This window comes from Camelus ferus, chromosome 31 (genome assembly GCF_009834535.1).
Source record: "Camelus ferus isolate YT-003-E chromosome 31, BCGSAC_Cfer_1.0, whole genome shotgun sequence".
NCBI classification, from domain to species: domain Eukaryota; kingdom Metazoa; phylum Chordata; class Mammalia; order Artiodactyla; family Camelidae; genus Camelus; species Camelus ferus.
Genome location: NC_045726.1, coordinates 4,445,106 through 4,462,213, shown reverse-complemented (window position 1 = coordinate 4,462,213; position 17,108 = coordinate 4,445,106). Strand labels below are relative to the sequence as shown.

Genomic DNA, 17,108 nt, shown 5'->3' with positions numbered 1-17,108 from the left:
GAATTTCTTTCAACAATGTCTATCATCAGCTTACATTTTAAAAATTTTCTTTTTCATATTCCAAACAAATCACTCCCCTAGAAAAGCCACTGCCTTTTCCCCCACAGGCAAGAAGGTAAGCATCACAACTACTCAGTGTTAATGACACTGAACACTGCACGGCTTACCTCTGGAATCCCAGAGCCACAGGCATACGGAGCAAACACCTTTACCAAGGAGACGGCGAGGAAGGCGAAACTCAAGGCCCAGAAGATGTACATTATGTAGTTCATGATGTACGAACCAGGACCCTGAAAAGCAGCAGGATGAACTCATGAACTGGCACCGCTCACACAAGCGCCTGCCACCTGAGTGGCTCGGGTAAAGCCTGTGGAAGGCTCCTGGTCACGTCCACGATAATGAAAGCTTTATTTGAACAAAATATTTAAGTAGAATCCAAAAACATATTTGTAATGATACCAAAGAGACAATCTATTTAATATTTCTCGTAGCTTTTTTTCTGATCCCTAAAGCCTTGTTGCCAAGAATCTCACCTCCCTTCAATGCCTTCCCACCCACAAACCACTTTCCGGAAACCATCAGTAAAGACAAAACTGCTGTCACACGCAGACTTCACGTTGCTGCAGTTCTGCTGAGGATGGAGTGAGAAACAGCAACTGCCCATCTCACCAGCAGGTACATTCTTTTTGGCTCTAAAATTGAGCTATAATAAAATTTTTAAAGCATGTCCATATCAGATCATATAACTATATATATATATTATATAATATTCTAACCTCTAAACTGTTCTTCCCTACGGAACATCAACAATGGTTAGACAATCATCTCAATACTGCAATGCCACAAAGAGAAACCTAGGGGTTTCTGCCAGGCATCTCCAGTCAGGAGGCTACGTTAACTAAAACTTCTGGTCATTCACACTTCCCGAACAACCGTGATGGAACACGTGACCCAGCTGCAATGCGCTGCCTCCACGTGAACCTTCTGTGAGTGCGCGGACCCTCCCGCACGTCTTTTCCACGACAGGAAACACATCTTATGCCGCAACGCAGCAGACCCGGGAGCGTGCAGTCAGCTAACACAGGCGCTTTTGGGAGCACGTGCACGTATTTCACTTGCTGCCCTGTACTCGCACATTCTCCGCTCTACCCCAGTACATGTCTTCCTTTTTACCCTTTACTGCTGCTGCAGGCATCTCACACGTGATGAATTCTGTAACTGCGTGCACTGGGGACTCACTTCACCGTGTCGACAACTAATGCACCTGGAGACAGAGCGCGCCTCACCTCCGCCTGACCGATGATCAGCTCAGCCCATGTCGTCCACTGGGGACACTTGTCCCTCTCCTCGAATGTCGTCTCGTTGGACCCCCAGCAGCACTGCTCGTGGTTGTACCACAGCGCGCTGAGGCACACGCCCTCCTTGAGGTCGGTCATCCAGTCAGCAGCGATGTCTATCAGCCCAGCCAGCGCCCCTGGGGAGAGAGGGCGGACGCAGGGGTCAGGTCCTTTCCAGGGAGTCAAGAACGACCAGGTTAAAGGGGTCCAGGAAAGCTGGGGACCCCCTATGGATAAAGGGCCATGACGGGAATTCTACACAAATTTAAGAATTCCTAATCTTTGTTATAAATAAGTTTATATCACTTTGTTAAAACCAAATAACTCATCTTTAAAATAGTTATTTTTTGTTTGAAGTTAAAACTAGTTACATCATTCAAATTCATGGTGATTTTTAAAAGGTGTCTGAAAGATAGTGAAACATCTTCCAGAGACAGCCACCTGGCAGGAAGGTCTCAATTCCAGCTGTGAAGTCAGAGTTTTTACTAGTGTGTTTCAGTCCGAAACCCAATTCACAGATTGACAGATGATGTCAGTCTCATTAAAACGTAATGTCCATTAGAAATAGCTCGTGGATCTCACGGCAGTAATGACTTACTGTGACAGATGATCAGTTCTCTTCCTCTAACAGAAAACCAAATATACCAAGATCATCTTACGAGCAATACAAGAATACACAGATCTGTGGTCAAAATCTAGGTCCTGCTCATGTGAAGATCAGTGGGTCAGACAGACGGTGGCCAACGTCTACTCGCTGCACAGGTTTCACTTCCCTTGAGTTCTGCACGTCATCTCCCCTGGTGGAGCTGAAGGTCATGAACACCGTCAAAGCTTCAAGTGTGTTTTCAGACCTTCACCTGCCATCATGTCCCCCACAGAGAGCCTTGGCAGGCGCCCTGCAGCTCGGAGGTCAGAGCATGGGCCCCTCCAGCCCCACGCCCTCAGTCTGGTCACGCACCCTCTCCATGCTCAGCCCCTCGCTGCCAGACTGAGCCCAGGGCACGGCCATGAGGTTTACACGCACAGAGAGCACTGCGTGAGGCCCGGGAAGCACCCAGCATGTTCTAGCTATTTATTATGGTGTTCACACTGAAAGTACTTTACTGCTGATCATCTGGCCCAAACCACCTATTTTACAGGTAAAGAAACTGAGCGAGAAAGAGCAACCGAACCGGCCAGACACGTAAGGGACGCGGCCGAGAATACAACTTGGAGCCTCCTGCCTCTGAGGATTATGTTTAAGAGGATGCGTTGAAGAAACAAAACAAATGCTTTTAAAAATCCAAAGTACTTGAAAAAGCTGCAGTTAGGAAGGGAGAACTATTTACTCTCCTGTTAAACAAAAAAGGATTGCATTAAGAATTCCCTTTACCTGATGCCAGTCCCGTTAGTGTCACCACGAGCCACCCTGACCACGCGTCACACAAGCTCTTCGTCATCTCCCATGCTGACTCTTTCTTCTTGCTGTTGATCTGAAATTCGAAATGTTCATGTTTCATTTTTCAAACTATGAACAGAAGCCACAATTCTAGAATCTAACAATTGCCTCAGTTACTACACATGGAACAGCACTTTCTAAAGTAGGTAACGGGACAGGCAAGTCTGGGGCAGAATCAGTGTCAAACAGCTGCCACACCTGCAAACCAGACGACAAGCACCCACCCAGAGACCTGCATCTGTAACAAGAACCTCAGAACTCGAGGGCAAGGGGTCCACAAACCACATCAAGTCCCCTGGTAGGAAGAGCTGAGTCCAGGTGTGGTCCAGGAACCAGGCAGGTTGAGTCTTCCCCAGCATGTATCAAAGGGCCCGGCACCAACCCAAACAAGCTTCCCACCCCCAGTCAAAGCTGGAATATCGTGGACATTACGAAAGACAAGCTGTGCTGGTCACACCGCCTCAAATATGTTTAAGTCCACGAGCGCGTGAAGACGCAGAAACAAGACCCTCCCAGGCCCACCTGGTGGCTGCTTGGGAGCCGCGTGGTTTCACCTCCTCCCTCCCTCCTGTACAATTCAAACCTGAGGGAACCCCGCTAACGGGTGAGGGGAAGGCTCTCTTACAGAAATAGTCAAGCTAGTAAATAAAACGGGAATGAGAATTAGATTACCACCATTGCTCAAGATGCTGAAATAAAATATCTGAAATGATACAATGTTGATCTGCCTCAAAGTAACCAGGGTAGGAGGACTACAGGTTAGGCAGGAACAAGCACTGAGAAAGTTTTTTCTTTTAATTTGACGTTTTAAGAACAACAGTAAGAACAGCTCCGTGTAGAACTTCCCAGCTTCCCAAGGGTTTAGGCTGATACAAGCACACACTAAAGGGCTGAAAATGGTATCTGACCTCCCTAGGGAGAGAGGGGACGCATGTGAAGAGCTGGGACGCTCACTGACTGCTTCACGTATGGTGAAGTTACTTGCAGTGTTTTCCAGGGCCGTGGACTACTTACAAAATCAGAGAAAAAAGGGACGTGCTGTGGTTTCTTTTAGTTTCAATTTTCACTAAAATTTTCTGAACACGGTGTCTTACGGACCCTCTCACACCCTCACTTCAGAACACAGTCAGACCCTCCCTGATGTGTCCGTGACTCTCAAGTTTCATCTTCCCAAGTACAACTGCGCTCACCTACCAATCACACAAGACACGGGGCGTGCGGTGTCTGATTCAGGCACGCTGGGCTGACAGTGGCTCCCGTGGCTACAAAATCATCCACCAAAGTTCAAGGGATTTAATGTAACAGGAGACAAAAAGTTCACTGATTCAGTCTCACATCACACACTGCAACTAACCTTTAAGAAACTACCATCTGTCAGTGCGATGCAGGGTCAGACAAGAATATCCACAAAGATCTAAAAAGGTTATTAAAACACTCTTGGCTTTTCTAACCACACGCTGTGTGAGGTTGGATTCTCTTCATAGACGAGAACCCAGCAGTTTTAAGTAAACCAGACGATAATGAATGAGATTATAAAAATGTAACACAATGTTATTCTCTCACTAAATATTTTATATTTTGGAAAATGTAGTTATTTTCATAAAACTTCTTTGTAATTTTAATTTCTTTATATATCGTTATTGGGGGGGATTAGGTTTATGATTTATTTATCTTTAATGGTGATACGGAGAACTGAACCCAGGACTTGTGCATGCTAAGCACAGTCTGCCTCTGAGCTATACCCTGCCCCTCATAAAAATGTTTTTTATGCTAACACGTAATGGGTTTGTCAGTTGTTTTTTAACTGAATTAATATATTTTAAATTTCTCAGCTTTAGTATCTAATATGGTAAATACCTATTAACACACCACACAGACAAAAGCTCAGGGACCCTCAATAACCATCTGGAGTTTAAAGAGGACCTGAGATGCGGTCTGAGAACTGCTGGTCAGAGCACTGAGTGCATGTACTGCGTCTTGTTTTCAGTCATACCCGTTTAAAACGTTTCCAGAAAAGGTAAATGTTGACTGCTGAGTCTCAGAAGCAGTCCTTCCATAAACAATATGACCTAATTCCAATTTCAGGCTTCACACACGTGTGCATTAATGTGAAACGTTACGGCTAATCTGCACAGGTAGTTATTTACAAGTAAACTGCAGAGCTTAACTTTGTAAACAGCCTTTTGGAATTTGGGATTTTATTTTCAAGAGTTCTTTTTTCCTCTTTCAAAATGTGTTTTTGGATCAGTAAGTCATCATCAACAACAGAAAGAACACGTAGGCTGTGGTTTTCAGTGAAAGACGCTCTTTTTTTGATTAGCGATTCATTACAACATTCAGCAGGACTCAATCTGACACATACTCAGAATTTAAAACCACGGAAGCAGGTAAGAGGAAGCAAACCCCACGCCCCGTAAGCCTCCTCCTCTAAGAGCTGGAAGCACGGCCCAGCTGCCACGCTGCTCCAAGCCAAGCAGCACGCCGACCTCCACGTCGGACTTGGCCTGATCCTCCCCCAGCTCACGTGCTGCGGTTTCCCTCCTTTCCTATATTGTCTCACGACACTTCGATTTTCAGCTACTTCAAATCCTTTCCAGAAAGACAGGTGATATAAAAAAAGCTTTAAAAAATTACACAGAGAAACAAAAAGTATTACTTAATAAAACACAGAAATTTACTTATATCTACTTATAATATGTAACATTATGGCAAGCTGAGATCACTGGCAGAAAGTCACTATGGAACAGTCTAATTATGCACTGTTACTTTAAACGCTCCTAGAAACGCTCACCCGTCTGTGCCTCTCTCGGTCCTTACACTTCTCGCGCACCCAGTCGATGGTGTGGAAGTCATCGTACGTGCCGACGCCCGGGATCGGCTCATCCAGGAGGTCCAGCAAGTGTGTGGAGCTGCTGATGCTGCCTCCGTTGGTCATGGTGTAGTGAGTCCCTAAGGAGCAAAATAGGAACAAGGAGCCTGTTTTATGAGGGACAATGGTGAACTATGCGACCTTCTTAGCAGCTCATTAGTGATTCATAAAGAAACAGTATCACTTGAAATAACTGCAATAAAATAGAGGAAGGAAAGCATTAAGAAAATGGAAATAAAGCAGAAAGACTATGGCCTATCCTTTCAAACTCTTGCTGGAGAATCAAACACGCCTGCCTAACAGTCACCGTACGCTCTGGGGGAGGGAACTCTGCTGAACTTACTGTTTACTGTTGATTACGGCACAGACTCTGCAAAGTTAGTTAGATAACGACTTATAGGAGATTGGTAAATCGAAAGTTATGACTGTCATCTAGTAAGAATGTAAATGAATTCTGTCTAGTAGAAAAGAGAATCCCCAGCTGCAGTGCTGGTCCTGCTGTTTGACTGCGATCTGTAACAAAGTCCATCCCTCCACGCACTACCTGTGTCCGGGAGCCTCGCACATCCTCCTCTGAATCAGCTCCTCATCCAGCTGGTCCCCTCACCAGAGTTACAGAAATCTTTGACAAGTGTCCACCCTACACCTTATAAGAGTGTAACAGACTTGAAGGTGCAAGGAAGGAGACTGAAAGACAATTCACAATAAAGAAACGAAAATGGCTCAAACTTGAAAAGAAGTTCAATCTAACATAAAAAAATGAAACAGAGAGAGGGGAAGATACAGTTAGTGGTAGAGTGTGTGCTTAGCACGCACAAGGTCCTGGGTTCAATCCCCAGTACCTCCATTAAAAAACAAACCAACCTAATTATTATCCCCCCCAAAATAATATAAAAAGTAGAGGTGCATTTAAAAAAAGAAGAAACACAGATCAAACCTACAATATCATTTTCTTCTATCAGGTTAGTAAAGACAATAGCTGGCTAACGCGCTGCACTGGCAAAGCTACGCAGTAAAGGGGTCCTGCCACAAAAATCACTAGTTCCAGTATAAAATGGTATAACCTCTTTGGGAAGGCAAAGCTACACAGATGCTCTCCAGCCCAGCAAGCATGCCTCCAGGACTTCTCTGCACTTAAATCTGCATAAATCCATAAACCACGCACAGGGGGCAGACACCTTCCCAGTGCTCTAGAGAGCAGGCACAGTGAAGGCCAATGCGCTCATGATCTGAGGGAGGGGTTGGCAGAGGAGCAGGGCGTAAGCTTGCTGGGCTCTGGGTGCCAGGCAGCCGTGACAACTCAGTTCTGCCTCCGAAGCACCGAAGGAGCCACAGACAACACATAATGAGCAGGTTTGCCCGTTCAGGCATCACGTTCTACCTGTGGAACAGGTGAGAGCAAGGTGTGGCTCGGCCCTGACCTGCAGCCTCGACAGCACAAGCCAAAGCCAACTGAAGACATTCATCAGGAACTTTCTATGTGAGTGGCACCTTGTAGACAGTGCAGGAGATGCAAATGTAATAAAAGTATCATCCCCGAGTTTAAGATGCAAGTCGGGGATTCCCAATCCAAAGTATATTTTAAAACTAAGTTCTAATATCAAAGTACTATAAAACCAATTTTAGTTGTGTTATCTATTTTTAATTTGTTACAAGGAAATCTTGAGACTGCAGTATCTATAACTAGGTGGGGTTAGTCTAAGAAAACTTCTTTAAGAATATAAATTTTAAATTGTAATTTAAAGCAATTATGCTATGGTTTCACAATGAGAATTACAGCTAGATATTTGATGTTAGACATGTTTATACCTATTTCTTAAAAAAGAAATATGTATATGATGTGAATACTGACTGTGAAAGACAGTTTATATTACACCATTAGGAAGGAGTTTGAAGGACAAAAACCAGGCTAGTTAAGAAACATTTACCCTAACCCAGGAGTGAAAATGATCAAACTCAAGTGTTTCACTGCCAGTGGAAGTAAAGACTGATGCACCCATATGGAAGGACAATTTAGACATATCTATCAAAATGTAAAGTTTCCACTTACAAGAATCAATTCTACAAGTGCACAAAGACTTAAAGGTTTCACTGAAACATTATTTGTATACTGCAAAAGTTAAACCAACAGAAATGTCTCATTCATTTGGTAATTAAATGAATGATGGACATCTGTGCAGTGGAATACAATGCCGCAGTTAAAAAGGACATAGATCAACACACGATCCAGCAATCCCACTCCTGGGCATAGTTCTGATGAAAACCCCAATTCGGAAAGACACCTGCACCCCAATGTTCAGAGCAGCACTGTTCACAACAGCCAAGACATGGAAGCAACCTAAGTGTCCACTGACAGATGACTGGATAAAGACGACGTGGTATATGTATACACAATGGAATATTACTCAGCCATAAAAAAGAATGAAATAATGCCATCTGCAGCAACATGGATGGACTGAGAGGTTATCACACTAAGTGAAGTAAGTCAGACAGAGAAAGACAGATATCATATGATATCACTTACATGTGGAATCTAAAAAAATGACACAAGTGAACTTATTTACAAAACAGAAACAGACTGCTACCAACCACCCAGATTCTCGTCCTACCCAGCTAAGTAACTCTGGACAAAGTCCTCTTTAAATATTAGGCATCTATAAGATACATGTCGTACCTTATAATAAAGACATCTGTATAAGCAAAGAAGCATTGGAAATTTTTCTAAAGCCCTAAAAACTTAGCAAAGCTGATACATGATTTTTCAAATAGGTGATTTTAGCCTAAGTGATTAGATTACATCTTCTAATTCTGTGGCAGTAATATAGACCTTATGCCAAAAATAAACACCTAAAAGTGTGTTCTTTAAATGCAAATGTACTAGTTGACACAGAACACAAGGAGTGGCACTACACTAACGTTTACACAAACACTGTAAAAATGAAACCTGTTCTATTTTGTGGCTTCTGAGAAAAGAGCAAAATTCCCAGACTCCTCTTCTACAAGTCTGATGGTTTAAACCAACGTGCCCTCTTTTGCTTACCGACAAAGAAACTACCGTAAATGCTGAGCGATTCACAAAATGCTTGTGTGGCAAAGCTGGAATCTGGATTTTCCCCTGCCACTATCAGTATTGCCTCGATCAGAGCAGAAGACGGTCTTGAATCAACTGCAGGAGGTGGAAGGGAGGTGCCCAGAGCCACCATGCCAATACGGGGACCAGTTCTATGACTGTGCAGGCAGCAGCCAAGTGAACTGCACAGCGGGCTGCAAGCTCTCCTTCATCATTCAGAGAGGCAGTGGGAACAGGAATTAATACAGAAAGGGTTACTATTTTAAACAATGAATATGTTTCTGCCCACCTGGTGACCCTTTCCCTGTCTTTCTGAAACAAGCCAAATATTTTCAGAAAACTTCCAGTGGGCACTGAATGCAGTCTGGGTGAGGACATCGACTAGAGCATCTTCCCCTCCCCAGCTAAGGAATCAGCACGACACCCAAGGTGGGCTCATCAAACTCCACCTCCTGGAAATGCAAGCCTCGAGCAGAGTGATACAAAGACAGGGAAAGTCTATTAATCTTAACGACTGAACTTTAAAGGACATAGGATGGTCCCGTTAACTAGATCCCCAGACATCAGACTGTAGGAAAGTGGCATCCGAAAGCAGCAGCGCCCACAATTAAGACAAAAACTGTTCTGGAGCTCTGACTACCAGTGCCAGTGACCACCCTTCTACTGCCCAATGGCTGTAAACAGCAACCAGAAAAGACTAGAGAGAGAAGACTACTTTCCTTTCAGAGTGGCCTGGCAGAGAGATCCCACGACCTTGGTGCACTCTGAGGTCAGAAAGCCCAGAGTCACATTCCAGCCACGCCGCGTGGTGGCTGCAGGCACAGCACAGATGACCCCTTGGCCTCTTACAGGCGCCTGGGTCTTCCCGCCCGCTTCCAGGGTGTGGGGCGTGGACTGGAGATGGAACATGGGAAATACATATTAATATCTTTGATAAATAGGAGATCAATAAACACAAGTTTTTGTTTCTGCTCAAATATTCTGGCATTTAGAATTTCATCATGCTGTATTCCATTACTCACATGGTATTAATCTTAACCAAAAGAGTGATACTATGACAAAGGGAAGAAATAAGTGTTTCACAAATGTGAGCCCTGGGTTCCTCTACAACTGCATATTGAGCAAAAATTCTGTAGATTTTTAACAGATAATCATGCCTGGCATGGACAGAAAAACAAATTTCTAGAATGTATGGTCAGTGACCAACCTTTCCATAAAGTAGACATCTTATAATTTAAATACCACTAACAACACCTCACAGTTCAAGCATGACTAACACTAAAACACCTCAGCCGGGAGGGAAAATTACCCAGTGAGCTGTAACTGGCCTGCAGCCTTCTTGTAAAATAACTTTATTGATAAGAGGACTTTTTGTCTTGTTTATTTTTAACCCAGACAAAAAATTTGTAAAATTCATGCACACCCATGTAAACACAAATTTATCATTTATTAACACCTATAATCTAAACAAAAAGTTTTAAAATTATCCATAGGAAAATTAAATTTTATCTTATTATTTAAAGAAATATTTTCAACAATGGGAAAAGAGTCTTCCACAAACGATGCTGGGACAACTGGCTCCTTACATGTAAAAGAACATAGTCAGACCCTACCTACCTCCCACCATATGTGAAAATTAACTCTACACGGATCACAGACCAAAATGTAAGTAAGGGCTGGGACTATAACGCTTAAAACAGAGGAGTAAATCCTTGTGACCCTGGGTGCAGATAAAACAACAAGCACAAGTGGCAGAAGAAAACACATAATAAACTGGACATCAGAATCAAACCAACCTTTCCCACCGAGAGGCCAGGCGCTGTGTTGTGACGACAAAACAGTAGCACGTCCTGAGCGTGTACTGCGTGCTAAACGTGGTTCTCAGCACTTCACACATATTAGCTCATTTAATCCTCACAACCACCCAGGAGACAGGTATTAAGACCTCCATTCTATCAACTAGAAAAATGAGGCCCAGAGAGTGAAGAGACATGCCCAAGGCCACACAGCTAGGAAGCAGTGGAACAGGGATCCAAACTCAAGCACTCTGATTCCAAAGACATTTCTCACCACTACGCGCTGCACGGCCTGAAACACTGCCCAAGAGTAATTCCATGGTTTACCTGCTGGCAGGTTTCAGGACACGTGGACATGCCTCTCTCCATGCTGGTTAGGGGCTGTCAGGTGCTGCCTCCCCCCAGGACACTGACGCCCGTGCATTCAGCGCTCAGACTATCAGTACAGCCCGGCCACCATCGCAGCCCCCTCTGCCTTTGGCTCTAGACCGCCTTCCGCTGCAACAGTTGTCACCAGCACTGCTCTGGTACCAGCCTCACACCCCATGCTTCAGCAGAAGTCTAGGACAGAACACACCCCCTTCCCGTCCTCAGGTAGTTCCAGACCCATCTCAGGGACAGGACGCCGACCCAAGTGCCCCTCCAGGTATGTAGTTAGAAACTGGTTTTCAAACTTTCTTGGCTGTGGCCCACTGAGTAAGAAACACTTCTCACTGATACGGTGTACAGATACGCACCCGAGTAAAACCAAAGTTTAGCATACTGAGTATCTGGCAAATACCCTGATATTTCTACTTTCTATTTCCTTCCTCCTTTTCTTTTTTTTTAAAACTACTGGTCACAACCCTACATGCTAAAACCTGTAATTATCTGCTTTCCCATAAATACAAGCCTTTACATCCCCACCCACCAGTCCTCAACATGTATTTGCTGAACTGACCTAAAAAAACAAAAACTACTTACCTGTTACACCTTAAACTGCACTAATGTAGTAGTAAGTCTCCCCACAGCACACCGTCAGCAGTCTAAGCCTTTTCTCAAAGGGGAATATCCAAACAGTAGTTCTACATGCACAAGTAGGAATTTATTTGTCTACTAAGATGATTACTTGTTACCTCTGGGGTCAATCACAAAAGATGTGACAGCAGTGATCCCTGCCACTTAAGCTCACAGGCAGATGACTGTCCTATCACACACACAAAACATAGTTTTTAAAAAAATTATGGAAGAAGGCAGGCAGAAATTTAAAATTCTGCATATTCCCTGACAACCCAGTTTCAACCGTACATTCAGAGCAGGAAGTCTAGTCCCCAGTGTTTTTCCCCTCCCTTGGTGACCTTACTGATAAGAAATGGTCACCCTGGTGAGGGAGGGGAAAGTGAATGTGGTAAGCTGATAGTGGAAGTTCCAGAATGTCAGCAAACTTCCAAATGAAAGATTAACAAGGTAACACAGAATCCGTACTCAGCAGGTGGCCAGCTACACGTCTGCTGGATAAACGAAGGTAATGAAGCATCTGCTCTTAAAGTTCACCCCGCCATCCACAGTCACATTTAATTGCCATCTATTTAAACTGCAAAGACTTGGAAAATGAAGCCAACTGTTAGCAGACAAGACACCTCCTTAGGATGGAGACCCCACAAAAGTGGGTTCTTGCCTGCCAGCTGGAAAGAATTCACAGCTGAAGCAGAGGGACACAGCAAAGGCTGCTTTCTTTCTCAGAGGAGGATACGGAAGGAAAGTGCTGGAGCAGGGAGAAGGGAAGAAGAGTGCTTGAGTGAGGAAAAGATGCTTGAGTGGAGAGCCAGCAGCCAAGGGGCCGATGGAGACAGCTCCGCCCCGGGGGGACCACGTGGACTTTTATGGGAGGCTTCTGCCGTCGTGTCCCCCTTCCGAGTGTGATGGAGCCAGTCAGTCCTTGTACGAGCCTTTATGGTTCTTGTCATGGCACCGGTGACTGTGTCATTAACACATTACTACGAGCTACAAGGAGGCCCAAGGTCTACTGGAAGCCAGATCCTCAGCCATCTTGGGCCCTGATGGTTCTAACCAGTTCTGTTCCTTCTCTCAGAAGCTGCCTCCTGAGACTCAGATAATAGTAACTGGTTTGTAGTTCAGGGAGGGGCAGGGGTATGACCCTGGGGGCAACAGCTTTGGTAACAAAAAGGAAAGTTGCTTTTAGTCAGAATGCCTGCAATCTGGTGGACCCAGTATCCCCCACAAAAACCATCTCCAAAGATTCTGTTCAGCCATGAAAGTTTTCAAGGGAAATGGGGGAGCAGCCTCAGTTAATCAGGGAGACAGGTGGCCAGAGCCGCCATTCCCCTGGGCCTGCAGGCTTGTCCTCATCAGCTGCTGGAGCTGCTCTTCTATGACTCAGGGAGGTGGGGAGACGTCAGCTGCTCTACAAATGAGAGGCAGGGGCTGTGGGGGAGCCCACAGAGTCCTGCTCGACATCAAAATCCCAAAGCTGACAGAAGATACACAACCAGCAAGTGGCGATGCTGAATCACCCAACTCACTCTTTCCTTCTCCATTCCATCGAAAATAAAAAGCCATATCCGTAGGCTGGGGTGACAAACTGGATATTAAGACATCAGCATAATTGAAAACAAGTTCCATGTTCGTTTACGACCTCTGCATATAAAATGATTTGTACATGACAAAAATGAAAAGATTCATGAAATTTGCTCTCTTAAACGGAGGGAGGAATAAATTGATAAACTAAAGCAAATTCATTTTGATCTAATTAACATTATAAAGAACTGCAAAAAAAAAAAAAACCCTACAAATTAAACATGTTTACTGAAAAATAGAAACAAAACTTTAAAATACAATTTAAGCCACCAGTCTCCTGTGGCCTCATGTCAGCACAAAACAGACTTCAATGTGGGAAAACAGCCAAAATCCCAAACCTAATCTACGTGGCCAGAGATGTGCTCGTGTTCTGGTACCTTGAAACACAAAGCATTTTTAACCACAACAAGCCATGAGATGGTACAAAATTAATCATACTAAGAGCACCAGTTATTTTTAGAAAATAGAGCTAGAGGCAGTCAATGAACCACATTTTATTGAAGATTTTAAATCCATATACTGTGGGCAAAATAAACTTAGAGATAGTTTTGTTTTATACTATTGTTTTAGAATATGAAGAGTTCCTACATCAAATAATCTCTATTTGTCTTTTTAATTTATAGACACTTTAGATGAAGTAATTTGTAAGAAGAGACTCAGTTTTCTAGTTGACTAAAAGTACAATAAGGACCTGAATCCTAAAACCATTTTATAAAGAACCTATAAGATTGTTTCTGTGGCAATACGAATATCATCCGACAACAAAATGCCATTTGCAGCAACATGGGTGCTCCTGGAGAATGTCATTCTAAGTGAAGCAAGCCAGAAAGAGAGAGAAAAATACCATATGAGATCGCTCATATGTGGAACCTAAAAAACAAAAACAAAAACAAACAAACAAACAAACAAAAACAAAGCGTAAATACAGGACAGAAATAGACTCATAGACAGAGAATATAGACTTGTGGTTGCCAGGGGGGCCGAGGGTGGGAAGGGATAGACTGGGATTTCAAAACTGTAGAATAGATAAACAAGATTATACTGTATAGCACAGGGAAATATACACAAAATGTTATGGTAGCTCACAGAGAAAAAAATGTGACAATGAGTGTTTATACGTCCATGTATGACTGAAAAATTGTGTTCTACATGGAATTTGACACAACATTGTAAAATGATTATAAAACAATAAAAAATGTTTAAAAAAAAAAGAATATCATCCAACAACTGAATTTCCAAATAATGTGCAAAAAATGCTAACTACTAATACTTTAAGGAGGGAATAAAAATGAACAAATTCATCTATTGTAACAGGAAGAAAAAGCTTTACTTAAGTAGATCTCTGAGCTAATGGATGTCAAGAAATGATTTCAGGCAGAAACGTACAAAAATAAGACCTCAAACTTTATTTCAAAAGGAAAGCGACACTTTTCATGGTTTGAGACTGTTATGAGCCTGGCCTTCAAGTTCCTCTAGGGATCGGGCCTCTTCCCCCTCCTGGAGCACCCCTTCTACTGACACGGAGACCAGGGAACAGCACACTAGGCACTCCCTCCCACCAGAGCACGTGCCCTGCTACCCTCTCCACCAGGGGTGCCATCAAATACCCGTGTGCACGTGGAAGCTCCACCTACCTGGATAACGCTCATCAAAAGGAGACTGACCTCCCCCAACCCCCAAAGTCCCACAACACATGCAGCCTATACCATTCACGGGACACGTATTAACTTCCTTAGGTTCTGTTTCTTTGCTTTTAAACCCGGGAAGCCTTCTTACGCCCCACCAGACTCCACCCCCCAAGCTATTACAGGGACACAGAGTGCAAAGCAGTGCATCCCCAGGTGAGAGTATGAACCTCCCCATCGCCACAAGCCCTGACTTCTCTGTAACATTTCTTTACCTCAGTCTTGTCAACAGAAAACTGGGACTGTAACAGTTCCTACTTCACAGTCTGTGACAAGGATTAATGGCTTGTTACACATAAATGATTTCATACACACAAAGCACTTACAGCAGCATCTGAGTATTGGCTGTCATTAATGTTACTGTTACCACCACCATGGGTTCTCCACAGCACCTGACAGTGTCTTTCAGATGCAGGAGCTCAATAAACACTTCCAATGAAACAAGGAAAATGTGAATGATGCTGAAGGTCCCCAAAATCAAACCCACTCTAAGGGTCTGTTAGAATAATTCAACCTCCAAACTAGCTAAACGTCATTAACAGAGGGGGAGGAAAGTCAGAGTATAAAACTAAAAATCCAAATAAACCAAAGGTTTTTATTTTCCCTGATAAAATAGGAAGAGACATTTTATAAAAGAACTCAACTTTCTATACAGGAAATTTACCCCAAAAGATAATAATTTCTAGAATGTCACCTTAATTTCTTATCTACCAGCAATATATTAACAAATTCTAATCTCCGTGCATTTCCAGTGTCTGTATTACTCACTTAAATAGCAACCTTCATCATTTACCATCTCACCATGACAAGTAGCATCAAATTCAGTTTGCTCCACAAAGGTAATCCCTAACTCCACCACTCAGGGATTCACTGAAGAGTCGTGTTTACTTTCCTGCTATCCTTTACAATTTTATACTTTGATTATCTGCCTCCTCACTCTTTATCAGCCCCAAGAGATGTTTCTAGTCATTCTAATTTTGTCCTCACAGGGAAGCCGACTCCTCTTCTTTATTTATGTTAGCTGCCTGTCTCTGCATCTCCAGTTCCTTTGTTTTGACCCCTGGCCACAAAAGGTCATAAATTATGGATAACAAATTACCTCTTACCCATAGATCCGAGCATACTACAGGAGAGTCAAGTGAGCCTAATTCTCAGCTTGGTCTGCACCACAAAGACACAATGTTACTTTCAAATAACCCTGGCTTCTGCTAACTGAGTAAGCGCTCATCAAAGGATAAGAAACCTACTTAGGCTGCCAAGAGTGGGACTGATTTCCACCTTGAGCAAGATTCCTGAAGGACTATTTATAAAAATACAATAGAAACAAAGAGCTTATATTTTAGTAATAACCATGCCAGTAACCACGCCTACTCTCATATAAACTATGACTTATTTCTTATGATTTGCATATCCTATGCAGAGGTGGGGTCCATATATAAATTCTGTCCAAGACTTTCCAGCTTGACACTGGGAATTTAAACTTCCCAACCCCAAGTCTTCTGGTTTATTATAAATCAACAAATGGATGTTATTATAGCTCAGAGAAAACTTAGTTTAATTACTGATTAGCAAATACTGTGACATTTCAACGAGTCACCATTCATTCATGTAGCTTCCTGTTTAAAGAAAAAGCCTTACCAGAAAAGGAATGATGGGAACAGAGGAAAAAGGAGAGCTTAGGAACACATCTGAACTGGAAAAACAAACTCAACAATTCTGGGTGCTAGGACTATTAAATTTTAATTTCTTTGTGCTTTTAGATATTTCCCCAAATGCTCCAGAATAATTTATATATACATATATGTATTTTACTAAGAAGGCAACTAACAAAGCACAATACGTGTAACACGATCTTCACGTATTTTTTCTCAAAATCTGAAAATCAAGCTTTTACTAGGAACAGAATACTACGGGATACATATGTTACCACTGTTCAAGCCTAAAATACCGTCTAGCAGACAACGCAGCCGGTAAACATGTGTTAAATGTTACCACTTTTGAATCCTAATGGAATTTAATGCTTTAAAAAAGTGTTCTCAGAATGCAAATCCTATTTTAAATAAAAGGGATTTTAAACACATTCGGGAAAATCATGACTTCTTTATTTTCTTCATAAATGAAAGTTTGGATTAAACCATAAAATGAGTTTACAATATCATGCAGTGAATTCAAACTAATGTGGCTCGTAAATGAAGTCATCTAGCGAAGAGATCTTTCCCGAGGTTCAATTATCTTTCTAGAACTGTCAGTCTATTTTTAGAATAATCAGTTTAAGAAAAATGAAAAAAACGCAGTTTAACATGTAATCAGTTTTGGCACTGCCTGCCGAACGGTTT

General features: G+C 42.9%; 1 protein-coding gene across 8 annotated transcripts in view; it reads right to left on the bottom strand.

The window, feature by feature from the left end:
• CLCN3 (chloride voltage-gated channel 3) overlaps nt 1–17,108 on the bottom strand; it is a 68,003-nt gene that overhangs the window by 22,942 nt on the left and 27,953 nt on the right. For all 8 annotated transcript variants that reach the window (XM_032471007.1, XM_032471008.1, XM_032471001.1 and 5 more), the window contains 4 exons: nt 5,567–5,724; nt 2,710–2,809; nt 1,287–1,474; nt 168–290 (listed from right to left, as the gene is read on the bottom strand). In XM_032471007.1, coding sequence (XP_032326898.1) covers nt 168–290; nt 1,287–1,474; nt 2,710–2,809; nt 5,567–5,724 — 569 coding nt within the window. The remainder of the gene's footprint in view (nt 1–167; nt 291–1,286; nt 1,475–2,709; nt 2,810–5,566; nt 5,725–17,108) is intronic.